This window comes from Conger conger, chromosome 4 (assembly GCF_963514075.1).
Source record: "Conger conger chromosome 4, fConCon1.1, whole genome shotgun sequence".
Lineage (NCBI taxonomy): Eukaryota > Metazoa > Chordata > Actinopteri > Anguilliformes > Congridae > Conger > Conger conger.
This window is the reverse complement of record NC_083763.1, coordinates 43,984,850-44,012,818: the sequence shown is the minus strand read 5'-3', so window position 1 is coordinate 44,012,818 and position 27,969 is coordinate 43,984,850. Positions and strand designations below refer to the sequence as shown.

The 27,969-nt window shown below is 41.7% G+C and overlaps 1 protein-coding gene across 1 annotated transcript; it reads right to left on the bottom strand.

The window, feature by feature from the left end:
• Positions 1-431: 431 nt before the first annotated feature.
• On the bottom strand, positions 432-27,728 carry kdm4aa (lysine (K)-specific demethylase 4A, genome duplicate a). Its single transcript, XM_061238962.1, has 23 exons — positions 27,609-27,728; positions 24,769-24,927; positions 24,317-24,492; positions 23,930-24,044; positions 23,404-23,597; positions 23,185-23,234; positions 22,439-22,542; positions 22,135-22,272; positions 21,306-21,538; positions 19,393-19,580; positions 18,797-18,921; positions 18,380-18,565; positions 17,203-17,302; positions 15,184-15,365; positions 14,254-14,449; positions 11,819-11,895; positions 11,413-11,468; positions 7,822-7,930; positions 4,140-4,328; positions 3,822-3,992; positions 3,602-3,721; positions 3,143-3,235; positions 432-2,056 (listed from the first exon to the last, which is right to left on the bottom strand). The coding sequence occupies exons 2-23, from the start codon at positions 24,904-24,906 to the stop codon at positions 1,916-1,918; spliced, it is 3,081 nt and encodes a 1,026-aa protein (XP_061094946.1). The 5' UTR covers positions 24,907-24,927; positions 27,609-27,728; the 3' UTR covers positions 432-1,915.
• Positions 27,729-27,969: the final 241 nt, after the last annotated feature.

Here is a 27,969-nt window from a genome sequence, read left to right as displayed (position 1 = left end):
GGAGTGGCCCTTCACCAGCCACCAGAGTTGGTCAATTAATAGAATTTAATTGGTTGATTGATTTGAGCCAGGTGTTGGTGTTTAAAATGGAACACGGCTGCAACTATTTGTCTCTGCCATTTAAGTGTCTATCAGTTTGAAAAGGAGATGGAAAAGGCTAGCCCCGATGTTCATATCTGGGTTGGTAAAATAAATGATTACTTTTTATCTCAGTTGTTTTTAAAGCCTTTTATGAGAATAGACATCTCTTCAATGAAAAGAAAGGTATCCAGTGTGGAACACCTTTAAATGGTATAGAGCATGTGTGGGGAAAAGTGTAATTTAGTAAGATATTATAAAATATATTACTATATTACCATAAAAACATGGGCAAAAGCATGGACTGTATGTAGAGTAAATTAAAATGGAAATAAAAACACATTACACCAGTATAGAATGCGCCTTCCTGAATCCTTTACTGACGCAAATAATATATGAACGGTGCTTATAAAATGAACTGATATGCTTGGCTAAGTGGTGTCGAGCACTGAAGAAAAAACAAAAACAACAGCGGTTTTAAAAATGGCAGGCAACCACTTTGAGTAAATGGTCAAGGACAAGTGACACAACATGTAGCCATATAGGTACACAGTTTAAATAAACTACATATATTCTATTAAAATACAATTTAGCACACAGAATAGAATAATAAACAAAAGGCTTTTTAGCAAAAACAAAAACAAACAAAAAACACATTACACTTCTAGGTTTCGCCCAGTGTTCCGTCTCAATGTTAAATATGTCCTCTCTTTTAAATTTACCTACTGTATGCAGAGATGGGCTACTGCCAAGTTTCATTTAATCTGTATTACAAGGCCTTTTACATATAATTCGGTAAGACTGCCAGGCTTGAATCTGTTCCTCTTGGAAGTGCATTTTTAAAAATGATAAACATGGGCCACACCAACACAAAATTCAGATAAGTAGAGCTTCAGAATTCAAAATTCATGAATTTCAAAACGACTTATTCAGATAACAAATATATAAATATATGTATATACAGGTTCTTTCTTCACCAAGATTAAAACTACAACAAGAAACTTTAAAACGTTTTTCTTTTGTTTTCCTTTTTTCAAATTCTTGGACTTAAATATAGACCAAATGGAACACTGAACCCAGTGGCAAGATGAGGAGCCCTTGGAATTTAAGGCTAGGCTTTCATCAACTGATCATCAGAATTAAAAACGGACATTTTTGTGCATTATCAGTTCTGAAGCATTTGCTACCTGCGTTAACAAAAGAGCTACAATTTTAGAAGTCATATTTAAAGATATTGATTAATGAATGTATTGCAAGGTTATTTCTTTCAAAGTGCCTTATAATACATAAGGCATTAAAAACTGAGAAATGTAATGCTATGTAATACGTACATCCTACGAGTATACTAGCTTTAGAAATGGAGCCAACTGTCCATAGGATATATCTGGAGTTAAAAGCTTAAAAGTCATTCAAATAAAATGGCATATTCTTTTCACCAAATGCTGGCAGAAGCAAAACCCCAATGCTGTGGAAAATAAATAAAACCAACAGGTAACATTTTCTGAAAATTGGATCTGAAATTTTCTCTAGCTCTGATCCTTTAACAGAAAACCCTGTTGCATATGGCAAGATTCCCCACAAAACTTTAAAAACTAGGATTCAGCAGCTGACTTCCCAATTTCAGCTTGAGCTGTAGCCAGCCATTTAGGTACTACTCAACTCTGTACCTGTAGTATTATCCTGTCGAACATTTTGAAAAAATATGCCGGACTGAAAGACTTCTGGAGACAGGATCTGTCCAAAAAAGCTGCACTCGAATAAATTAAGGTTTAAGGGGTACATATCCTGAACGTCAGTGCTGGTGGGTCTCTGGGGGGGGGGGGTGATTTTTGGTCAATTACTCCATGATGGCTCTGTAGATCACAGGCTCGATGTAGTCCCCCCTGTACCGTGAGTTAATCACCCGCTGCCTCTTGGACTCCTGTATGACTTCCTTCCCGGTGAAGATCCCATCAAAGCGCATGTCTGAAGCCGCAGACTGGGAGAAAAGAGCAGAGCAAGCCGACCCTTTCAATACATTAGCAGTATTCCACACACTCTTGACTTCAGCACATTTCTAATTTCTGTCATGTGTTTAGTCGGGTGGTCTTGATTCATAGATGTTCTCTGGAAAACTTTGGTAACATTAGTGACTTAGACGTGCTGTTTGGTGGTGGCTGATCTCTTGCTACTTGGCTGGTGCTGCATATCGTTTGAAGCACCAAACCAAAATTAGTGCCGACCGCCTCCCATTTCGTCTTTCTACCTTCATATAGATCATCTCTCAGTACTTGTTTTGTTGGATTACAATGGCTTACTTTTGGTAAAGACTTCCATTTTATGTGAAACGGAATTACTAAGAAGAGGTTGACATTGACTATTAATTATGTCCACCGTCTTAAAGTTGCAGAAGAGAACTGGACGCGTTATTATGCAGTAACGATATGTCTGAGTAGACAAATTGTGCGACTTTGAGGATAATCTGAAATGTTTTATTGTGGACCAGCAGTGCATGCCTGGCTCATTGGTTAGCTTGCTAAGCAGGACTGCTGTAGAGCTAGACAGACAAGCTAAATAGCTGATGTAATGTCTTGTCTGCAAACTAATTAGCTAGCCAAGCAAGTTGTTATTTGGCTTGCAAAGCATTTGTTATATACCTACATTATAGCCATAATACTTTCTGCAAGCAAGCAATCTAGATAATATTGTCCCAACCGTCACAGCAATACCAAAGCAAATTCCCTGAAAAATTTTCGGTTGATTTTACTGTATAATTTCTTTTTTAAGAATCATAGGACTTTGACATTGATTGAAGTGTTTGTTTTTTTTTGTGTTTTTTTTCAACCTGGAATTAGTTTGAATATGACAAAGACTTGGGCCCGTTTCTGTGAATACATTATTAAAGGCAGAATAGCCACCTCCAACTCACAGAAGAATGTGATATGTCAAGCACATTTCAAAGCAGCTGGTAAGTTTGTCAGCTATCTCCATCACAATGGCACCACAATGGGTAATGTACGGCTTACAGCCAATGATTTTACAGGGCATTGGACAGCTAAAGTGAACCCGTGGGGTAAGCACTCACCAGCCGTGACTTTACTCTCTTTGGAAGCTCCTCATCCAGAGTGTAGACGTCATCTCTCTTGGCGGTTAGCTGAGACCCATCTTCAAACTCAACCTAAATGACGATGAGAAACAGAACAAGGTTCACTTCAGAGGCGAACATCTGTACTGTAGTGGTTAAGGTACATGACTAGGACCGGCGGTTCCATCCCCGGTATAGCCACAATAAGATCCACACAGCCGTTGGGCCCTTGAGCAAGGCCCTTAACCCCACATTGCTCCAGGGAAGGATTGTCTCCAGCTTAGTCTAAATCAACTGTAAGTCACTTTGGATAAAAGCATCAGCCAAATGACATGTAACGTAATGTAATCTTGAAGAGGAATGGTACTGTAAAATATGACAGCTTGACTCTAAAGCCACTTCTTTTTAGAGGAATTGTTGCCCCATGCTTAAAGAGGATTTGAAAACTTTGCATCTTACCTGATACATCTGGATGATGTGAGCCGCCACAAATTTGGCTCCGTACACCAAGCCGTCTGTCCAGCGGACTTGCACAACCTCTCCATGCGGAGGGGGCCCCAGCTGTGCACAGTCCCGATTCTAGAAGAGAAAAGGCAGCTCTGTAACCCCCACGTGCCACACAAACGACCATGAGGCATACACACCAAACACAGAGACTGGGGCCCACTGCTCCACACACCACAATGTCCTCCGGGAAGAGGTTGTCGCTGAACGAGCCGTCGTCAAAGTTGACCTCGTAGAAGGTCTCTTTGGTCAGCTGCACCACCTCGCACTGATAGTAGCGGCCGTTTTTGTGCTTGCAGATCACCCTCTGGCCCACTGCCAGTTCCCGCATGGCAGCCTTGTTGCGCTGAGGAAAGAGGTGAGGCGGGGCAAGTCATTCTTCCCAGTCCGCTTTGTCTGCCGTCTCGCGTAACACGTCACGACAGAAACGGCGGGTTAATCTCTCGAAATAACGAGAGACTAACCCGGTGTTTCCGCCGCAGGGTCGCCGTACCTCGGTGTGGATGGGACCCTTGTGCCGGCAGCAGGTGACGTAGACGACGAAGGGCCAGTCGTCCGGGTGCATGAGGACACCGGCCGCCTGGGCGCAGGTGGGGTGGTAGGCCGTCGGGCAGCGCCCGTGGGAGCACTGCACACAGCAGCCGGATGTCTTCTTCGTCCGCTTCTTACAGTAGTAGCACTTCTGTGGGACGAGAGCGGGTTAGACTACCGTGTCTGAAAAGGAAACCGCGCGCTGGAGAGCCAGCCGTTTCCTTTCAACCCTTCAGCCACAACCACAAAGTTGCGTGCTTTCGTTGGCGTGAGATCACACAGCCGACAATTACTCGTGGACGCAATGTGTCATCGAGCTTGGTCCGGGTAGTGAACGGTGGAAATGGAGCTGGACACAGGGGAGGTTCTTTTGGGTACGGGGCGGGTGTCTAGTGTCGAAAGATACAAGAGGCACGATTTCAGTGAGAGCCAAATGTTTGGAGATTCACGTAAATGTGCTAATGTAAAGAGGCTTGTATAGTTTCATTGTTCAATGCCATTTAAGCTTCTATGCCCTGAGGGGACAGAAGCTTGTTATTTCTATAGGGTCATTTTTCTCTTTTTTTACGACCGGGTTCTCCACCTTACTGATGTTATCAGATATAGACATTACGCATTTGCACACAGAACTCTTTTCATAATCACGTCAATGCTTTTATGTCAAGACATAAAGCACATAGTGGCACATCTGCCAGCCACAGTATGATCAGGTTTACTAGTGAGTGCATTATTTCAACCAGTTGTGTTGGTATCGCTGCAGACCGTTCCACTAGATGCAGTAAAGTACAGATTTTTAAATTGCTATTTTGAACAGCTGAGGTGAGAGCTTTGAGCTAGTTTGTTTTATCGGTCTACAGTAAATGGAGAAACATACAGAGGCAGGTACGCACGTTTTTGGCAAACAAATTCATGCCATCTAAAACATTTCAAATTTGCAAACAAATTTTACTATTTCGAATTTGCATTTGGTCTTGGGAGGCTTGGACTGACCTGAAGTTACACAGACGCTATGTGAGCTCAGTCACAAATTCTGTGAATTATTAAACAAGCTTGTACTTTTTTGTCTGAGCATAATCAAAGTGCATCAATCAGAATCCTGAGAATCAATCATTACCCCCCCCCCGATCTGCTTTCAGTGTCTAACCTGTTTTTTGCACTCCTCACAGATTCAGATAGGACCGGACATGAATCACACCTTTGGTGTACTTTTCACCCCTTTATCATTCGGCGTGTAGGCTCCTTGCTCTCAAGAACATTTCAGATCCCTCCTAGGCAATTATTAACCTGCTGCACACAAATGGTTGAGTACCTGATAGAAATACAGCTGTTTGCCCGCCTGTTTTTCTTCTCAACAAGCAAATGGTGTCCACCACCCCCATGTACTGTTGCCACCTCTGATTTCATTGGGTTGGGGACAGTTGCTTGATGCTTGACTTTGGTAGTAGATATGAAGCCAAACTTTTAATGGATAAGTGGTAGGTAGGCTAAAAAGTGTAACAGCAGCATTTGCTGTTGACAAATGGCACATAGGAGATCGCAGAACCTAGCAAGGTCATATTGTGAGCTACAATCTAATGACTAAAGCTAAGCTAAGTAACATAACCAACCAAGTTTTACATTATTAAATCTAGCTAGCGAGCAAACTAGTTAATTTGGAAACGGACACGTTAATTTACCTGGTTAAAATACAGTTTATAAACTAGGGTATTTTAGAAGTTTACAAGAAGTAAGATTATTAGTTCACCAAGTTACTGTACAAACATTATGCTTTATAAGCTAGTGTTGAAGGCAAGCAAAAACGGTGTAGCTCTTCTGGACTAGCGCCAAGTCCATCCATTTCATGACAACTAAACTAAATAAATGAATATTGAAACATGATATAATGACTTACCATTACGTGCTAGATCTGTGAAAGAGACCCAGTACTGAAAACAGTTCCTGGGTTGGAGTGGCAGGCCAAACTGAACTGAGGCCGAAATGGGTTCGTGGTGGACACCAAATATTACAGTATGAAGAACAATCAAACCAAACTGATGGGGAACAATCCATATTCCTCCCCACAATTTAATTGAGTGGGGGACAAATATGGCAGAACTACACTCTTCATATCTCATCCAGAACAAAATGGTCTCCATTTTCTCAGAATATATACATTTTTTAAATATAAAGACCCATCAAATAACAGGTTTAAAACCCAAATAATTCCTTAACTGTCAGCTATGCAGCTGATGCAAGTAGTAATTTAGCAAATAGCAAACACATATTTACAAAGAGCCAATACAAAAAAATCCTAACGTGGCTCCTTAAACCATTGACATTTCTGCAACTGAATATCTACTGGGGAAATTTAACACTAAGGACAAATCAGAACATGAATAACAAAATCACTATTATAATATCCAAACCATGAGAGACTGATGTCATGCACATTAACTTAAAAATGCTGAAGTATGCAATTAATCTTAAGTTAATGTAGGTGTAACTTAGGTAGTTACAATGACCCAAACAAGCAATCAGAAACTGTAGAGTATTAATGGAGACATTCATGTGTTTCTTTCGCCCGAACCAAAACTAAAAAAAAAAGTACAACAGCCATCAGCCGTGTGGCTGAATGATTGATTGACAGGCACTTCCATGACGACGCAACAAATGTCCAGACCTTCAGTTTCTGTTGTGACACATTGTATGAAGTTGCTAAGCTTTCCATACACAATTATAAAAGCACATACTGGACCCTTACCACCCTTTTTCCTCATGGCACCACAAAATGTAAACGAGATGGGGCAGAATGGGAGCCTTTCAAATACTGACAAAAAATACAGAAGCCAATGCAAACGAGCTACACGTGCAGCTAAGCTGTACACAATCTGGTTTGAAGACTCTCGCTACAAACTTTATTAAACAAAACAAGCCCTAGTAGAGTAACTAGGCTGATTCACAACTAAGCTAATTAGGCTAAAGAAGACCGCTAAGGAAACGCGGGCATCTCAATTCAATATTTTTAGAGTGCGTTTAACAGAACTTTAAAATGACAGCATATTTTATTCAGTCTTCTCATGTCCTTCTTCGTTATTTTCCGGGGCCTGTATCTTGATGCAAGATTACGGATTTAGCTGGATAACTGCATTCAGTAAAATAGGATACAGCTCTCTTTTTTTCCTTTTTCTTTTTTCCCCTCAGTCCATGTTCCAGATTTGGGAGGGTTCCTGGTTTTACTCAATAGCCAACTCACCTGCTTTGTGAAACAGGCCCTCGATTTCTTGGATGTGCCTGATATTTTGAAGCACTCACATTGATGAAACCAAATGAGATTATAGCCTAATGCCATTTACAACTGTCATAAAACAATTCTGACCGGGGGATGCCATTTTAATGGTATAATGTAAAGTAGCTGAAGAGGTCACTTGTCAGTGACGCAAAATAAACAAGAGAGGAAACTTCTAGCAAGAGGCCACGAAGGCTCAAAGTACAAACAAACTTGATTAATGTTGTGGACAGTTCTTGACAATAAATTCTCTGAACTATCACAGACCTGAAAAGTTGAAAAATGCCGAAGCATCACTATTAACAAATGAACCTCTGGTAAGATGGATCGTATCCTCTGTAACAATCATTGGGAGAGAATAAAGGCAAACGTATCTCACCAGTTTAAACCTCTGTAAGGGTATCCCGCTGAGATCCACTGGACTGCGTTCAGTGATGTTCACAAAACGGGCCTCCAGCACTGCCACAGCGCACAGAACGTGCACCCATCTGCATGACATAAACACGAGTCAGCGCAAACAAGCCCGGTCAATAATCGGAGCCTACTTCCAACCACAAAAATGCATGAAAACGACAGGTAAACACCACCGTATAGGACTACAGAGCTTTTAAAAACCAGTCTGGACACATTCGGAGGCTTTCGCGGGTTAATTACTGCAAATTGACTTGCTAACAGATTTACAACCCTGAGGCAAGCCTGGCTTTGAAATGAAGCGATATTGAGCATACATTCAGTCACTTCTACAGTTGTGAAGTTCCCCTTATTGAGGAACTTTTGGGAACAATGTTTTTAATAAAGCGTTTGTATGCATTTGCTTTTTTTAATGCATTCGACCCACTGAAAATACGTTGCACACATCGTTAGGGAGAAAACCCTGGGTTCTAAGAAATATTTTAAAAAACATGACTTTGTTTTAAGACAATGCGAATGCGCTTATTTGTACGTTTTATTTTTCAAATGCCATTCAACAAAGCAAGAAAACATAACACAAAAATATACAGGTTCTCTCCAAAGAATGTAATGGTGGCGGTGCACCACTCTGTGCCCTCGTGTGCCATGAAAACTGTAGCCTGTATGTCTTCGCTGCTCTACCTACATGCAATCAGGGGACAGACGTGGCTTGTGTGAAACCACAGAAGCAGGAATGTGTGTAATCAGAAAAGCAACACACTGGCTCTTTCCTTCAGGACTTTTGGTTCGGCACACGTTGTAAATCAAAGCCACGATTTACATTATCGTAATATACAGTGCTCAGCGTAAATGAGTACACCCCCTTTGAAAAGTAACATTTTAAACAATATCTCAATGAACACAAAAATAATTTCCAAAATGTTGACAAGACCAAGTTTAATATAACATCTGTTTAACTTATAACATGAAAGTAAGGTTAATAATATAACTTAGATTCCACATTTTTCAGTTTTACTCAAATAAGGGCGATGCAAAAATGAGTACACCCCACAACAAAAACTACTACATCTAGTACTTTGTATGGCCCCCATGATTTTTAATGACAGCACCAAGTCTTCTAGGCATGGAATGAACAAGTTGACAACATTTTGCTACATCGATCTTTTTCCATTCTTCAAGAATGACCTCTTTTAGAGACTGGATGCTGGATGGAGAGTGATGTCTCTTCAGAATTCCCCACAGGTGTTCAATTGGGTTCAGATCAGGAGACATACTTGGCCACTGAATCACTTTCACCCTGTTCTTCTTCAGAAATCCAACAGTGGCCTTAGATGTGTGTTTAGGATCATTGTCATGTTGGAAAAGTGCATGACGACCAAGGGCACGGAGTGATGGTAGCATCTTCTCTTTCAGTATAGAACAATACATCTGTGAATTCATGATGCCATGAATGAAATGCAGCTCCCCGACACCAGTAGCACTCATGCAACCCCACATAAAGACACTGCCACCACCATGTTTCACTGTAGGCACCATGCATTTTTCTTTGTATTCCTCACCTTTGCGACGCCATACAGTTTTACATCAGTTCCAAAAACATTTATCTTGGTCTCATCACTCCAGAGTATAGAGTCCCAGTAGTCTTCATCTTTGTCAGCATGGGCCCTGGCAAACTCTAGGCGGGCTTTTTTGTGCCTGGGCTTTAGGAGAGGCTTCCTTCGTGGACGGCACCCACGCATGCCAGTGTACGCCGTATTGTGTCAAGAGAAATAGTCACCCCAGTTTGGCTTTCTACTTCCTTAGATAACTGCAGTGAACTTGCGTGCCGATTTTCTTCGACCCTTCTCATCAGAAGACACTGCTGTCGAGGTGGTAACGTCCATGGACAGCCTGGACGTCTCTGTGAGATGGTTGCAGTTCCATCTTTTTTAAATTTTTGTATCACTTTTGCTATAGTATTCTGACTGATAAGTAAAGCTTTGCTGATCTTCTTGTAGCCTTTGCGGTGTAAAGAAATTATTTTCTTTCTCAGGTCTCTCGACATTTCTCTTCCATGTGGTGCCATTGCTAACAACATGAAATGGGAAGGGACGTAACACCCTTTTATAGTCAACAGTCTGCTGGACACCTGTGTACTGAATAATTAGACTCACCTGTGGTTGATTATTGTTAAATTAGACATTTGTAGTCTAAAATTTAGCTTTGCTCCAGAGACTTTCAGTGGGGTGTATTCATTTTTGCATCACCCTAATTTGAGTAAAACTGAAAATTTTGTTCTCCAAGTTATATTATTAACCTTACTTTCATGTTATAAGTTAAACGGATGTTCAATAAAACTTAGTCTTGTCAACATTTCGGAAATTGTTTTTGTGTTCATTGAGATATTTAAAATGTTACTTTTCGAAGGGGGTGTACTCATTTACGCTGAGCACTGTATATGCAAAGCAGTTTCATGTTTGTATTTTCTTTTCTGCTCGACTGAACATGTTCTGAACCGTGAAGTCAAAACAGAGGGACACCAAATCAACATTTTTGCTTATGGTTATAATCCGACTTTACCCATTAAGCTCAGTCTGGATTTTAATATTTCTTCTTGTAGTTTTTACATTACCCTCACTTTCACTTTTAATACTTATTTTCTTTTGGAGTTTATTTTCATCAATCAGTCTCTTTGTAGGCATTTTAATTTAAAGTAATATTTTTATGGTTTTAGTATCTTAAACGCCCACAAAACATTCACAAATTGCAGCCCCAAGAGTCCAATTTCCCCTCCTACTCAGCCTCCTGTGATCAGCTCTCTGTTTTAACATCTAGCAACGTCATCCGATAATTATGCAAAAGCATATGTCATGTGGAAAATCCTTTTACAAACAGCTATGGAAAATGATCAGTCTGAATTTAAAATATGCACACTTCTACCAAAATTGCAACTGTTTTTCTTGCATCAGTATGGAACACAAATCGAAAATCCAGGATGATATGAAAAGCTCAAAAACTAAAAGATTTCTAGTCCTGAACCCTTATTGTTTGAAAGTTTTTTGGGGTGGTTTTAATGCCCCAGAAAGAAGGAAAGAGGATGCAAAAGTATAATATTCTACATAACCAACCCTAATCTCCCTCTGCCCATATGTCCACTACCTTCCTCCTTTGACTAAAATTGTTAAAACAAAACTTTTTTTAAAACAAATTTTTCATTGACATGAACAAGGTATCAAACACCCATATTAACCATGCGAGTAACTGCCGTCTTAAACAGGTTGCACCACCTTTATTATTGGTATTCAATTCATTTGAATATATATATATACACCTTTCTCTGGAGAATGTGAACAATCCTACTCCGATTTCATTTTTATGAGATTGAAAATTCCCAAAGATTTCCTGGGAAATTCTCTCCCTTCGCAATACTCACTCCATGCCTCTTCCTTTGAAAACCTTTGTTATTTCTGCTGCATTAGTGTGACTCATTCTGAATCAAAAGTGATGAATCCTGTTTTCAACATTGAGTTGGCTGTGAATGCCGTTTCTGAGCTAGCTTGAAGGACCTGCTGCCACTCACTTGTCATTGTTGGCTCGGTGAAGGGCGCCTCCCCTCAGAGTACACAAACAGCAGTTCTGAAAACAGAGACAAACTGTTACCCAGTGGAGAATTTACAGAACTAGGGCTCAACAGCATCAATTTACCAGGGAGTTGTTATGAAACTGCACACACTAAGAACAATTGTACTGCAAGCAAATGTTTTAAGGGCCAATGACTATAATGCTGTCCCAATGATGTAAAGGGGGAACTACCGGTGTACAGTGAATTAAATTTGCAGTTTCTATTGTGGCGTAATGATAATCCACAGTAATGCTAATCCAAGTCATTTTAACTTCATTAAACTATTAAAAAATAAAAGGTTGCGAAAGGTGCAAGTCACATATGTTAAACAGGTGTTCAACACTGGGGGATGGCGTGGACTGACCTCAGTCATGGCGTTGGCCTTGCAGCGAGCACACATCCAGTCTTCAGACACCCTGTCTGGGGCCACACCATAACAGCCTGAGAGCAAAGGAACAAAAACCTTACCACCACCATGTTGGCTCAAACCTAAACTTACTGGGTTAGCTCCCTGTCCGGGTGTTTGCTCTGATCAGATGCTAAGCTTAGCCGAGAGCAGAGACAGTATTAATAGAGGCACAGTCGTGTTAGATAATGTCTGAACCAGACTTGCATTCAAAACACGAAAATCGCCAGCCTCATCGTTTCGCCGTTCTAGACCAATAAACATGAAAAAATCTTCTGGTAAGGCCAAATTAATCCTGAAAATCCTGAAAATCTCAAACAGATCCATAAAAATATTAGCATTTTCCTAATACTTTGTTGGCACTCTTCAACTAACTTTTTAAAGCGTTGTACAGTTTCTCACCCAATTAGAACACGTCCTACTTTTAAACAGACTAGTGCCTTTTCCATTTTAAAATAGAAACCAATACAATTTTAAAGTAAAATCAATCAAATCACAAATTCGACAAAACATGTACAAATGTTCTCTGCTGTGATCTGATTGTACAGTTGTCTGAACATCGATTTTCATGGCTGCTACCATTAGTTCAGATATACATTATGTACTTATGTAAAGTGGCAGTGATTGCCTCTTAATGCTCTAAAAGAAATTAATTACTAGAAATGATAAATTGTTGGCATTTATATAGCACTTTTATCCAAAGCACTGTACAATTAATGCTTCTCAATCACACTCACACTCATACACCAACGGCGACTGGCTGCCTTGCAAGGCACCAGCTAGAAAGCAACAAGACACATAGTTGGTACATTTTAAGCATATATAGCAATGAAATACTTACCCAATTGATTTCTAGAAATTAATCAACTCTTAAGTCCTGCGCTCCTCTGAAAATAATCTATTTTGTTATTGATTCAATATTTCATTAAATCCTCAGCAGCCTGCCCAGAGGTACATGTTGTTTTAAGTAGACCACCATAGTTACAGTACCCATAGCAGGTATTAATGCATTGTGTGTTGGAAGCCTTGTCAGTGCATAGGTCAAGATAATGTTCTCGGTGCTTCTGTGAATTTCCTGTCTTTTTCAGTCTTTGCCAATCATTATCTCTTCTTTAAAACATAGTTTTTTGGTAGAATTTCCTGTCTTTTTCAGCTTTTGCCAACCATTATGACATTATCTCTCACTTTAAATGTTTTGTGTTGAATCAAAAAAAAAAGAAAAAAAGAAAAAGCCAGTCAAGGGCCACATCTCGATTACATGGTCAGCCCACATACAGTGCTAAGGGAGGTTCTAGAAAATTTGTGTGGAAAAGCAGTCAATCCTTTAAAGCGACAGTGCGACACAGAAAAACGTGCTGCAAGTCAAAACAAAGCGAAACTGTCCAAAACAGTGAACAGAACTGGCGAAATGAGGAGCAAGACTGTATTCATAACGGTTTTCATTCATGGAATGAAAAACAGATATTATTTTTGGAGTTCCCTCATGTGCTCTCTCCCAGTTTGGGATGCATTCCCCCAGGCTTCCGCTTCCAACACCTAAGGCCAGCAAAAATATCTTCAAGATGTGATCTGTCTGTAGAGGAAGTTTATCAAATGTGTCAGTGCTACCTCAGACACCCAATGCTTTTTAAAACATTACATGCCAGAGTCATGTGACACAAGGGAGTAAATGGCCAGGTCAGTTTAGCCTTGCGGAAATTTTCCCACAAAGACATCCTGAAAAGGTCAAATTCAATTTTGTTTTGCGAAGTTGACTGATCTAATGTCAGAGCAATCAAATGTTTATTTTATTTTATTATTATTCTTTTTTTAAGGTAACTGGCTTCGGCTTTGTCATAATTCTGTATGTGTGTGTTAAGAGAATAATCTGCTTTATCAAAGAACAATTAAATGTAAGTCTTATAAAAACATTACATCCCTCCAATATTCCTCCGTTTACTCGCCATTCATAGGATGTGCTGGAATAGTACAGTTTTATGCACTTTCATCAAGCGTTGAATACCATCTCATTGTTTAACCATCTTGGCGAGGCCACTGAGGAATTCACACCTAAGTGAACAATAAAGTCCTAATCCAAAAACAAATGTACATAATCTTAAATTTGTACGAAAAACTACACATGAAGAAATCAGGATCGGGTGTGTGCACAGCAGTTGCTGAAAACTAGACCCTGTTAAAATGTACCCAGTTGTGCACCTCTTTAGGGTTGCGCGCACACTTTCGGGTTGTCGAAACTTCCACACCGTAGCCATATGCACAGCAGAGAGGAATGTCGCCTCTCTTCCCACAGCCCGGCCCTGGGTCTGATGCAAGCACAACGACACTGAGGAATATTCACGGCCGCCCGCAGTCCAAAGATTAGCGGCGTTCTAAAAGTAGAAGTCAATACTCACTGGTATGCACCCGCACGCTGCACTGTGAACAGCTGACCAGCAGGCTGGTGCCGTCGTCTTCCAGGTAGGGGGCAGAGAACTGCACCTCGGAGTTGTCCTCTGTGGCGGTGAAGCACATCTCCGGGATCAGAGGCTTGGTCCTGAGTTGACCTCTGGTGGGTTCGACAGGACTCTGGGCACTGTCGGGACACTCGGACTGAAAGCACACACATCACGCCTTACTGAGACTGTACTCAAGACTGAAAATACACACATTACAAATGACCATCACAGCACAGACTAAGACTGAGTTGCAAAACGTTTTAAAAAACGTACCAATAATTTTTGCAAATATCCAACAGATATCAATGCACACAACACATTACTATGCAAAGCACTTAGAACATGCAAGTAGTCCAAAAATAGGTTACTGAAGGCTGCAATGAGTTACACTTTGCATTGTCAGAAAAATAACCATGAGAGAGGTTTCAAACATAATGTAACTGAGCATTTTAACTTAGGCAGTAATAATAATATCACTCACAACACACAAGTCTGCGAGGAGAGAATGATCAAACTGATGACCTTTCACATCCCTAGCACAGACTAAAACCACACGACATTATGTTCACTGCATTCAAGACTAAAACCCACATACATTATATATTAGCATCACTGCACACAGACTAAAACCACACACAACATATGAATATGAATATGCACAAAAATGACATTATATTCCGGTCACTGCACTCACACCAAAACCACACAACATATTACGGTAACAACACACAGACCAAAACCACACATGATAGATGAGATGACTGATACTACTACTACTGCAGCTGTGCCAGAACAGGCAAATGAATAGACGACCGGCACAAGTGCACAGAAGCGTTCTCCCGGCTGAGGTCACGCGACACAACGTTAAGGCAGAAGGGGAACGCTGACCTGCTGGTAGGCCTGGAACAGCATGCAGACAGCGCAGTAGGGGGCTCGCAGACCCATCCTGTGGTTGTAGTCCTTCTCCTTCTCCAGGTTGTGAGGCCTGCTCTGCCAGAGGTGGGTGAGGGGCTTGGCCCAGGTTTCTCCCTCCAAACCCTCCTCCTCTGCAGAAGCCTGCTCCTGGAGCTCTGGGGAACAGAGACACCCCGAATAATGATTCGGCCGGAGAGATTCGTAGCATAGCATATTGACGAGAACAGGCCATTCAGCCAAAGAATGCTTGCCATTGTTCTACCACTAGAGTGTAAATAATGTTTAGCTTACCTAAAAATTAGACGTGCGGTTACCGTAACATACCACAAAGGTTCAGAATGCAGGTGCTAGTGTTCTCACAAGAGACAAGAAATGTAAAAATATTAGACAGGTACTCTTATCTCTTCATTGCTTGCCTGTTAAATGTCAAATTGACTTAGTTCTCCTAATGTTTTAGAAGGTCTCCGAAAAATCTCACCCTCAAGGTCAGTCAAGGTACTGCTGATTTTCCTTTCTACTTGATGGCTAATTGATCAATCAATGCCACTGATCAACCGGTGTCTCAGGTTTAAATCAGCCCTAATTAGAGGGGAAGAATTAAAACCAGCAGTCCTACCAACCTCAAGGGTCAGCTTTGAATAGCACTGCTTTGCAGGGCCTTGTTTCAGAATATCTTAGTGGAACACTTATTCTTTGTTCAGAAGGGAAGGCAGAGTTAGCTACAGAGCTCCTGTCTTACAGAATGACCTCACTTATATTTGACTTCAGACACACTGTTTTTAAGCATAAGGCTAAAAATTGACCCTTTTAGTCACTCCCATAGTTAGTGATGTGTGGAAAGGGTGGATCAGGGCCATAGATCTGTCTGGTGAGCTGAGCTGAAGGTGCCGTAGTCCTGTCAATGCATGCAAACAATCGTTTGTTCTGTGGTTGGGGCTTTCCATATTGCAATCAGGTCTTGGCATGTATAATACTTAACATTATAATTACCAGGAACCATCAAATCACAGTCCTGGCAGCAAAAGTTCAGTTAATTACCTTGGAGAAAAGAAAACCAAGGCTGGATTTGGATTTGAGGGCTAGACTCGATGATCTCTGTCCGATACCAGCTCAGCCAAGAATCAGCTAGTGGTATGGTATTGAAGTGATGACTGAGAAACAGTTTAGCTAATGACATTGGGAATTTGACAAAAACGTCAATGAATGGACCTAAATAAATATATTAGTATGCAAGATGTTATTATTGTGATTATTGTGCTTTTCTTTTTCTTTTTTTTTTTTAACTTCTCAACCCGTTGCTGTCTGAGGAGAGCACAAGAAGAGCGAGGTTGAGGGGGAGAGGTAGAAAGAGGTAGGAAGGGGGGGAAAAAACTAAACATTTTTCTCAGGATAAGAAATATTGTATAGTTTAGTAAGGAAAATACAGTATTTTACTGAGACCCATAATATCATTTTGTTTCCAAATGTCCTTTTTTGGAAACCTGCCAAGACACAGCTTAGGAAAAACAATGCAGAATGCTCATTTCTGGTGATATCGTCATCAAATTTGAAAGGGGATTTGTCAAGTGTAATCTATCGGTTATCTCTTATCCCAGTAATCTGTATCCACTCCAATACAGAAAATCGTTTCAGTGAGAAATAATCTTCCACTTCCACAGTGCTTGAGCTTCTGTCACTTTGTTTCAGTAATATGTAGAGTAACTGTGCCTTTGAAAACAATACCCAAAGGGTTATTTTTCAGAAGAGACCAGGATTATGCCTGTACTGTAAGGGTTCAAGAATGGCAACCATTTTATTTTGGGTATGTCATTTTCAAGCTTGTGTTAAGAAAAGGGGTGATACTCACGGGGTTAAACTGAATATATGTATTTTTGACTGAATTCAGGTAAATACAATTATAATTTATGAAACAGCAGTTTGTGAATGTGCCAAATACAGGTGAATTTCTGAAAGAGCTTTCAAAAAAATGTTCAGAATACACCTGACTCTCACCCTCGTCACTGAAGCAGTCCTTTATCAAGGGGTGAAGTCGGGGCAGCTTAGCGAGCTCACTCTTCAGGTTCCCGCTCTTCGTGTCCTCTCCTGCCCCCTGCTGGTGAGAAAGCAGGTCTCTCTGATGCTGTGCGCTGGCATCATGATTTCAGACCAGGGCTGTCAAATCCTGTTCATGGAGATCTATAGTCCCATGAGCTTGCATTTTATCTCGAATTTGGCATTCTAGGAATTAGCAGCTAAATGAGAGCTCTAGCTGTTGTTGTTGTGCTTTGTTCTGGTTAAGAGTGAAAACCTACAGGACAGTAGATCTCCATTAGACCATTACAGTGTTTGATGATGAGAATGGGTCAGCCTGTCCAGGCTTGCAGATTTGCCCATTGTCTGGAGAATCAGTGTCAAGCCTTAAGGAACCCCATATATTAACTATTCTTATTTTAACTGCGTAAACAAATACTTCATATCAGTGTAACCTCCAACTATCACCTCCAACTATCTTTACATACTACTCCTTGTTCTGTAGACAGAACAGTTGAATTCCTGTATTTAAAAAAAGAAAGACAAAGGGGCAGCACGCAACTCAAAATATTTTGAAAGTGCACTCTCTTTACGGCCACTAATCTTGAAAGCATTTCTGTTGCTTGGTTGCTTGTCTCCCATATTGGTAGAACTCTCAGGGGTGGGCAATTCCAGTCCTGGGGGGCCAGTGTGTATGCAGGTTTTTGTTTCCATTCATTACCAGTAAAATGAGCTAATCGCCTGTATACGCCAACACTGGTTCACTCATAGCACAGTAAAAAAAAAAGTTCCATACAGTGACACGGCAACAGTCTTCGGCTGTCATTCGAATGTAGCTAAAATGTCAGATGACGTAAATGTTAGGGCAAATTAAGGCCACACTGCAAAAAAAAAAAAAAAAGTGTCTTAACAAGTGTCTTAGCCTTATATTTTGACCATATTTCTATTACTTTTTTAGTAAATGACAAAAAAAAAAAACTGCCAATGAGGTTAGACGATTTGCCAATAGTGTGTGAAGATTTTACTTGTCAAGCAAACAGTAACTTAACTTATTTTTTTCTCTCAAGTAGAACATGTTAAGATCTTAAGTCTTATTAAGACTGAAAACACGTGTTAAGACAGACACTTGTAGCAGGGCAGAAGCAGCTACAGCCCTAACCTTGGCGTTGTTCTGCGGCCCTGCCGGGGCGTCTTCCTCCCGGGACGGGGCCTCGGCCTCGCAGTAGTCCCCTTTGGCGTAGCTGTGGACGTGCAGGGCCTCGTGCAGGGCCTCGGCGGGGCTCAGCGTCCTCTGGAACAGCGTGTGGGCCGGGCTGGGGCTGGGGGGCGGACGGGGGGGAGGGGGCTCGCCGGACCCGGGAGGACGGGCGTCTCCCTCTCCCTCTTCTCCTGCCTTTGTCCCTCCTCCACCCTCTCCCTCTGTCCCTGCCTCTCCCTCCATTTTTATCCCTCCCCCTCCCTCTCCCTCTCCCTCTCCCTCTCCTCCCTGACTCACTCCCTCTATCCCTCCCTCTCCTCTGCCTTCTGTCCCTCCCTCTTCCTCCATTCCTCCCTCTATCCCTATCCCTCCTTCCCCCTCCATCCTTCCCTCTCCCTTTGTGGCATTACTGGCGTCCCCGTGGCCGGTGGGGGCATTGTTGTCCGGGTGAGCCTGCCCCTCACCCTCGTTCTCCTGCTTTGCTTGTGGTACCTGGGAAGCATCTGGAACAATAGACATGGAGACAATTACAATTACACTGGATACGTACACATCTGCTAACCCTGATTTTTCACACTTGATTCATCACTGCACTCCTCTAGTTGACACAATGGGCCTCGTGCAAGAACCACTCGTACAAATAGATTTGTCGGTAAATCTCAATCTCTTAAAATAGTCCACCATATTATTATGTTTCATCAAAAACAAAGGAACCACAGTCCACCCAATCAGGTATCAGCCGTCCCTTGTTCTCGTTAATTACATTGGCCATCTATCCGACAGAACCCATACAGTATATACTGCATTATATGTGACAACTTTGTTTAGGCCAGTCTGAAGTTATGAAATTAATTATAACTAATTATAACAAATTAATTTTTTGGAGTTTGACACCCCTAGCCTGTGAGACGTAATTAGATGAGAGAAGCTAATGTTGTGGAGCGGTAGGAGTAGAAGGATGATGAGGGGGGTACCTGTGTCCATCGGGCCTGGTTCCTTACTGGCCTGCTCTGGCTGGGTCAGCCTGGCCTTTTTCTCCTCCACCTCATCCTCCTCTGCCTCCTCCTCATCCTTCTCCTCCTTCTCCACCTTGGGGGCCACCTCCTCTGGAACATCCATACAAGGCCGGGGTCTCTTTGTTCCAAGCCTCTGTTTGGAAGGGCTGGAACAGAAGACCGGCATATAATTACATTACATTACATTATTGGCATTCGGCAGAGTGACATACAGTTGATTAGACGAAGCAGGAGACAATCCTCCCCTGGAGCAATGCAGGGTTAAGGGCCTTGCTCAAGGGCCCAACGGTTGTGCGGATCTTATTGTGGCTAGACCCACTGACATTGCGTGTCCCAGTCATTTACCTTAACCACTACTCTACAGGCCGCCCATATAACGGGACAATAAACTACAGGAACCACTTTATGTTTAATTTTGCTTTATTGACACACGAGTAGTGCATCCGCTTCCGTGCAATGACACATTTCCAGATTCTTATGATGAAACTGTGGGGGAAAATTTGATGACTTTTTCCACTCCAAATGGATGGTATTAGTAACAATCTTCAAAAAGGCAGCTCCATTTTCATGCTATTATTTTCATTACAATCACTCAGCAGATACTCCTTTTCAGATTACCAGCGTTAGTCAGGAATACAAACGTGTGATATCATTTCACAGGCACAGAAGAGCCCATTTCTAAGAAGTGTAAAGTTACAAACAGCACTGTAAACAAAAGGGGATACTATTGCACAGTCAACCTTTATAGATGTTTACACCAACAACATTATAATCCCCAAAATCCCCAAAATACAAAATAAGATAAACGGGGTCAGGGGGAGCCATGTTGTGGAGAGGTACATTAAGTGTTCAGCAAACCTGGGTTAATTATGTTTTTTTTTATTGTCTATGCTTTAATGAGCTTGTCTGGTGTTTTGGAACCTATGAAATACTCTCCAAAAGGGCAAAACCCACATTCTGGTCCTCTTGGTTGGTCTAATTGCACCAGGCAAGATCAACCAAGCACAGAAAAGAATTTTTATCCAAAACAATGACTTAATTGACCCAGCTGAAGGATGTCACACATGTCACTATTTAAATTCAATGAGCAATGCTTTAATTTAAGACAGATAGACAGACAATTGCATTTATACAGCGCTTTTCTAGACACTAACAACGCTTTACAGAGATGAGGGGAAAACTCACCTCAGCTACCACCAGTGGCCACAGCTGCATAGAGCACAATTGTATCTATCATCCTATTTTTTCAGTAACGTTATGAATTTAGTCAGCAATTTATTAAGCTGATTTTAAGTAAGTGCTGTAAGAAAAAGTAAACCCTTCCTGAATTACACCAATATAATAAATAAATAAAACAGCGTCTCTTGTTTTGACGAAATTTTTTCCAGCACATACATTTCAAATACACGATACCTCGTAAATAAGACCGCTTCGGAGTTGCTGTAAGGTGTATTTCTTCACTTTGAAGGAGGTAGGCTACCGACTCCTATAGGCTTCAAGTCTTTATGCTAAGCTAACACGTTATGCTAAAGGTGCACAAAGGTGAAAATGAAATCGGACATCTCAGAAATCAGAAAAAAGGTATATTTCCCAAAATGTTGGTGTTTTCCTTTAAATTACATTACATTACATTAATGGCATTTGGCAGACGCTCTTATCCAGAGTGATGTACAGTTGATTAGACTAAGCAGGAGACAATCCTCCCCTAGAGCAATACAGGGTTAAGGGCCTTGCTCAAGGGCCCAACGGTTGTGCGGATCTTATTGTGGCTACACCGGGGATCGAACCGCCAACCTTGCGTGTCCCAGTCATGTACTTTAACCACTACACTACAGGCCGCTCTAAAATCCAAATCTGTGTCCCTGACAGACCTTTTCTCTCCCTCGGTGTCGGAGCCGAGCTCGCCGCCTTCCTCGCCGTTGGGCGCCCCCTGGGAGCTGACCTGGCCCTCCTCCTTCAGGAACTCGGCCGCCTCAGGCGTGGGCTTGGAGTGGTCGATGGACGCGGTGTCCTTCCCCGCCTTCCACTGCTTGTAGCGGTCGGGCTGGAACTTGCGCACGAACACGTCCATGGAGATCTTCACCATGTCCTTTCTGCAGGTGCACTAAGATGGGGGGGGGAGCAGAAGATACGGGTGAGAACCGCTAGCGCGCCTATACCCTGCTCCGCCTGCATATGGTTGGCTGTCCATCCGCAACTTCAGAGAAACACAAGCACGGTACACTGGTGCCTACTGAGCAAGGATGAATGCGCCGCAATTACGTTCTGTAATGAGGAGGTCATCATTGGGTCGTGATGAATAATAACTCTTCAACTTTCAATAAAACTTCTGAGAGTTAGATATTGTAGCTAATTTCATACCTGCTTACACAAAATTAATAACATGTTTCCCAAATGTACAAATAAAATGCGACTCAGGGATTGCGCTAGTAAAGGTATTTCCAGATAAACATAAACACTACGAGCCAGTTTTGGTGTAAGGAATTAGCTGGCATGTCTACCTCACACTTTCCATCCATCCATCCATTATCTTAACCTGTGTGCCCTGCGATGGACTGGCGACCTGTCCAGGGTGTATTCCTGCCTTTCGCCCAATGTATGCTGGGATAGGCTCCAGCCCCCCGCGACTTCACACTTTCAACTTCTCTAACAGCATTACAATTTGGACGTTTAATTGTCTATGAACAATGTGGTCTTTACCAGGGTTGCTTGCTTTCCGTACTCAATCCAGCGCTGAGTGGCGAAGTTGGTGGACTCGGCGCAGTTGAAGCCGTGGTTGAAGCCAGCGTGATACGCATAGGGGAATGTCACAATGAACTGGCCAGCTTCCTGAGTGATCTGAAACATGGCAGACATTTTAAGAAGTCAAACTCTGTCCTTCGTAGACGCGAGTGCACTACGTTCATGACCGAACGCTCTTGCTGCTAATTCAAAAGTTAAGGCCATTTTTACTCATGAATCAATTCTGGGTTGAACACTAGAGAACTTGCACAGACGGCGATACCTTTTCAAACGGAATGCCATACTTCTTCAGGATGGACGGGGAGATTAACGTCATCTTGTGTCGGAGGAAGGCTTCGCAGCTCTGAGCACTTCCAGGAAAAAAACCTAAAAGATTTATTGCCAAAATTAAAATGTCAACTCACCACTTCCCTGAATGTTGCAACACTTCTCCACACACCGTTACGTTACATTGCATTATTGATCGTGAAATCATTCAAGGGAAACAAAAAGAACGGGCCCGTCTCTCTCCAACCGTGCAGCTGCTGGTCCAGTCCCCGCCTTGCACAGACTACCGCAACTCCCTTCTAGCAAGGCTTTCTATCAGCGCTATCAACGCTTTCGCTAATCCATAAATCTCAGTTATGCAAGCCCTATCCCCACTGCGAATTGCTAAATTAATCGAGTGGCCTCAACTTAAAATAATGGAATCTTGTAATCTTCATTATACAACTATAATGACCATAATCATTGCCTTATCATCAGAAATGACCAACTGAGCATTATTATACATAAGTTGAAAATTAAATTGTTGCCCAACATTTGAAAACTTCTTTATGAATACTGGCCCTCTGCAATGACACAAACGAGATCCACACTAGAAAACATCATTACATTACATTACATTACATTACATTAATGGCATTTGGAAGACGTGCTCACCCAGAGCGACATACAACAAAGTGCAAAGTGCATCCCCATAACCAGGGATAAGTACAATTTCAACTGCCAAGACGGGTCTCCTCGTACCTTTGGCCAGGCGTTCCAAACGTTTCCCATGCTCCGGGGGTACACAATACCTGCGCAGGGTGTAAGAAAATTACAAAAGTGAACGGAGTACACTGCAATTCACTGCGACAACTGACAGCTTTCATTGAAATAAGAAGGGCTGAATAACGACACAATAGCCCCACCAAATGGTGGGGTTTAAAGCCACAGTCTGAGGGTGAGAAAGGGCCGGAAGGGTACCAGGACTTAGGCTCCCCGAAGTGCAGGTAATTTATGCTGTAGAGATCCATGTCTTCAGTGTGCCAGGCGAAAGTGGTTTTCCACATTCCGAAGTAGAGGTAAGGAGTGTTGACCCCTTTGATCTTGATCCCACTCTCCCGTTCCACTGTGTCCAGGATGGTGTTCAGGCGTCCGATGTTCCAATCGGTCACGTCCTGTGAATATCGTCAACACACGCTTTACAGGGCACCAAGATGATTCCATGGGGAAAAGGGGTAAGTAATTAGCATGTCTACCTCACTTCCTGAAAACAGCATTACAATTTTGGACATTTAACTGTGTACGAATAATAAATACAAAAGACATTTCCGTGGGCAAAAGGGATATTTTACCTTTTGGAAAATAAGTGTGAATATAAGCATACAAATGTACAAATAAAGGATGACTGGATTCAGGAAACATACTTTTTCCTACATAAATGCTACAAGCAGGTTTTGGTAAGTGTGTGAATTAAGAGCATACACTAATATGTGACTGAACGACTCACAGAATCATAGAGAGTCCCATTCACATCTGCCCCATACAGCGGTGGATTGAAAGTGAGGTTCTTCCAGTACTTTCTCTCCAACTCCTCGAAATCCACATATCGCGGATGGCAGAATCTACAGAGTGCCCGTGAGTAGAATTAACACAAAGAAACACTTTCATAACCATACATCACAAAACTGTCCCAATACACCCCCCCGCCCAACTACATAGTACAGGGAGTGCAGTACAGTACATTTGCAACGAAGCACATTTCAGATCGAGAATGGTCAAAAAAGCAAACTGTGAAAATACTCTATAACAGACCCCAAAGGAAGCAAAACACAGAACCATTCTGGTTTTAATGATACCGTTTGCTGCAGTAGGGGCACATAGTTTACAGGCTCACTTGTCTGTGTTGGCGGTCTTGCGAAACTCGCGCACGGTCATGGGCTTCTTCTGAATGTTGTACTGGGTGAAGAGGCCTGACTGACCGGTCACCACCTGCTGAATGGGGGCCGGGATCACCAGGTCGTCGATGTCGTCATAGGAACGCCTCGGCTTCCAGTCTTTAGGAGGCACGACCTACCCCCATACGCAAACATATGTGTTAATAATCCCCCTCCCTTTGCTGGCTTAAAATTACACTGCACACGTTTACCTAGAGCCGCCTCCAATTAGGGAAAGGGGGAAAAGGCAAATGAAAATGACTCAGAAAGGAACATCAGAGCTACAAACACAACTCAAAAAATCTGACAGGCCTTACAGAGTAGTCTGAACAGTGCAGTACAGGCAAACTATTTTGACCAAATATTACTACATACTGTAACTGAGAGGTTGCGCTGAGGTTGGATGGCTTACCTTTGCCATCCCAGCTTTGTGAGCTCCTTGTGACTCCATATAGGCAATATATCGGCTGAAATTCTTGAACTCATCCTTGGAGGGGTGGAAAGTCATAATCCCAGAGCCCGGACTCTGAGTGCCAGAGTCTGATGCCATGGTGGCAGAACCCTACTGGCCCTACAGTAGAAGGAAGTGACTGTAAATGTAAATCGGTGAATGGCTACAAACTACATTGTATGGGATTATTATGGTATGTATTAAGCATAGCATCAGCAACAGCAGAGAAATCAATATCACTACAATATTGAATATTGACATTTCCCTTTATGTGGGGATTAAATGGGCGTAGTTCAATTTATTACTGGAGTCTCAGCTATTGTGTCCAGGTCCTTCATGACATCAAGAAGACCTAATGGCCAATGCATGTTTAGTAGAGCTCTGAGGTGGCACAGTGGTGCAGTGGATAACACCAAACCCCACAACAAAAACGTCCTCGGTTACAATACCAACCAAGGCCTTTCTGTGCCGAGTTTAGTTTCTCGATAGATATCACTATGCTGGTCACATACAGTGGGCTCCAGGATTATTGGTATTCTTAATAAAAATTGAGGAAAAAGGCAAATAATAAACAACATGGATAATGATATTATATGTTAAAACATATAGGGAAACAATATACTTTCATTTCAATACGTTTAATCGCATGTTTCAATGTTTTTCATTGAGTAATCTCATTTTTTCTGAAAAGCACAGGCGCCAAAATAATTGGCACCCCTAACAATTATTGTAGATAAAATCAAACAAAGTGAAATAGCCAAAACAATTTTATTGTATTATATTTATTATTATTTCATTGATGTTTTGCTGCCAGTGGTCCAGGGGCATTACTTAAGATCAATGGCACAATGACTTCAACAAAGTACAAAGGAAATCTTGTCTAGCAGAACAACGACTCAAAGAATACAACAAAATCCACACAGAAATTGTTAAGGAAAAGCAACACCCATGTTCTGAAATGGCCATCTCAACCTCCAGAAATCCTGTGAAAGACCAGTGGTCTGAACCGAGGGGTATCCCAAGGATATCAATGATTCTGAAAAGTTCTGCATGGAAGAATGGTCAAAAGTACCATTACGCTAACCTTATCACAAATTATCATCTTTGCATTAAACCAGGGGTGCCAATAATTGTGAAACCTCAAGTGGATAGGCTACAGCAGCAGAAGACCAATAAGTCTAAAAAAAAAACCTAATAAAGTGCTCACTTGAGTGTATATTCACTTGATGTGAAGTGGATATATCTCTCTGTGATAATGTACGGCTATTTAAACTATGTTCATCCCCTTTAAAGTGAGTTTGAACATTTCGTCTTCAAATGAAATGTGTGAAATTTGGCAAAAGTGGGCAAAACTAAAGTGGAAAGCAAAAGAGACACGCCGTTTAATCTATCCATTCATTCATCTGTGTGATGCAGTTGAAATAAAACATTTCAGTGAAAACCCTATAATCTTTGTCACAATGTGTAAACGCAACATGTTGGTAGAGTGCAGTGGTTCAGTGACAGTCCGTTATAGCTAAATGGTAACGTAGCTAACTACGAACAAATTATTTGTCACACAAAAACACGCGTTAGCAACCTGTTGTGCTCAGGTGCATCCTTTCAATAAAATTGCAGCAGTAGCTGGTCTAACTTATTTCAAATATGCTAACGTATTGATATTTGCGTATACCTCTGCAGTCAAGTAACGCAAAGCAGCCAAAACTACATGTCTTCAGAAACATCAGATTATGCGTTCTGAACATAACTGGCTAGCTATAGAAATTATGATCTCACTTTGACTGATAACTAGCTAGTTTACCATACCAGTCAGCGTAGCTTTTCTGAAGTAGACGAACGTTAGCTAGCTAATGAGCGAGAACCTAAAAAGACTTTGTCAGATGACAGCTAGCTAACTTATACGCTCCAAACTAACACTAACTTTACTAACTAGCTAAATACTGTAAACGAAGTTTACTTACTGAGCCAACTTAAATTATGCGTTTCTAATGGCTGCATGGGCTAATGATTTCGCTACGGTGGCTCCTAGCATACTATTTTAACTTGTTACAATTAGCTAGCTAGCTAGCTAAATTAGATCGCTAACGTTAGAACTAGCTGACTTGCTACCGAGCCAACGCTTGGCTTGCTGACTGACAATCCAAAATTCAGAAGCGAAGTAGCTAAAATTGAACATTTCATTAAATAAAACTTATAAACTAATGTTACGTGGTTTTATCTCTTTTTAGAAACGTGATGTTAGGGGGTTATCGTTCTGACATGGTAAACAATAGTTGGCTAGCTAGCTAGCTAGATAGCAAGTACCGACTCACTGTTAGCCATGTCAGACTAATTTTCTCCATCATTGTCCCCTTCTGCGTGCCTATCACGTCTCTGCCCACCCACCACTCCCTATTGGACAAAACCACAACATGAAAAGGCCATTTCGTCTGCGATTGGTTGCACTTCACGTCCATTGAATGCCGAGAAGGCCCCATTTCGGCTTAACTCCCAAAGGCAAACAGCTATCAAACTAGCTAGCTAACATTAATTTAAGTTATGTGTACACAACTCTAAAATGTACGAGACATATTTGAAAAGAGTAATAGGTAGGTATCTTATGTTAGCTTGGTTCATTCTGCACAATAGTGTTAGCTGACTATATGGCTACTGTACCCATCTTATTGGCTAGAAAATACAGTTAGTGTGATTAGCTAGCGAGCTAGCAAGCTATCCATTTACAGAGCGTTAAGTACAAGAATACTACATAAGTCACTGTTTGCATGAGAATGCACGAAATAAAACTGCACAATATTACTCACTTGTGCTGACAGAATACGTGTTTTTCTTTTCCGTTTTCAATTTAGCGGTAAAGCAACGTTTCACCTCCGCACAGGAAGACTAGTCTTCGGAACCCTAAAGTACGCGTGCGCGCAATGTTTGTTTATCACCAATGTTTTGGGCGTGCACAATATTCGTCTGAGCTAATCAAAATGCTTCATTATACTGTAACCCCGCCCACTTATTCAGTGCACTTTTTTTTCCCTCACAGCACCATGCTCTCAGAAAATGCTCTTTGCTTACATCAAACATAGACGCGTGACGAATAGGATCCAATCGATTCAGGAATAGGCTTGATTACATTTTGTTGGGCATGCATGTTCATTTCGTCCTCATTTTTAG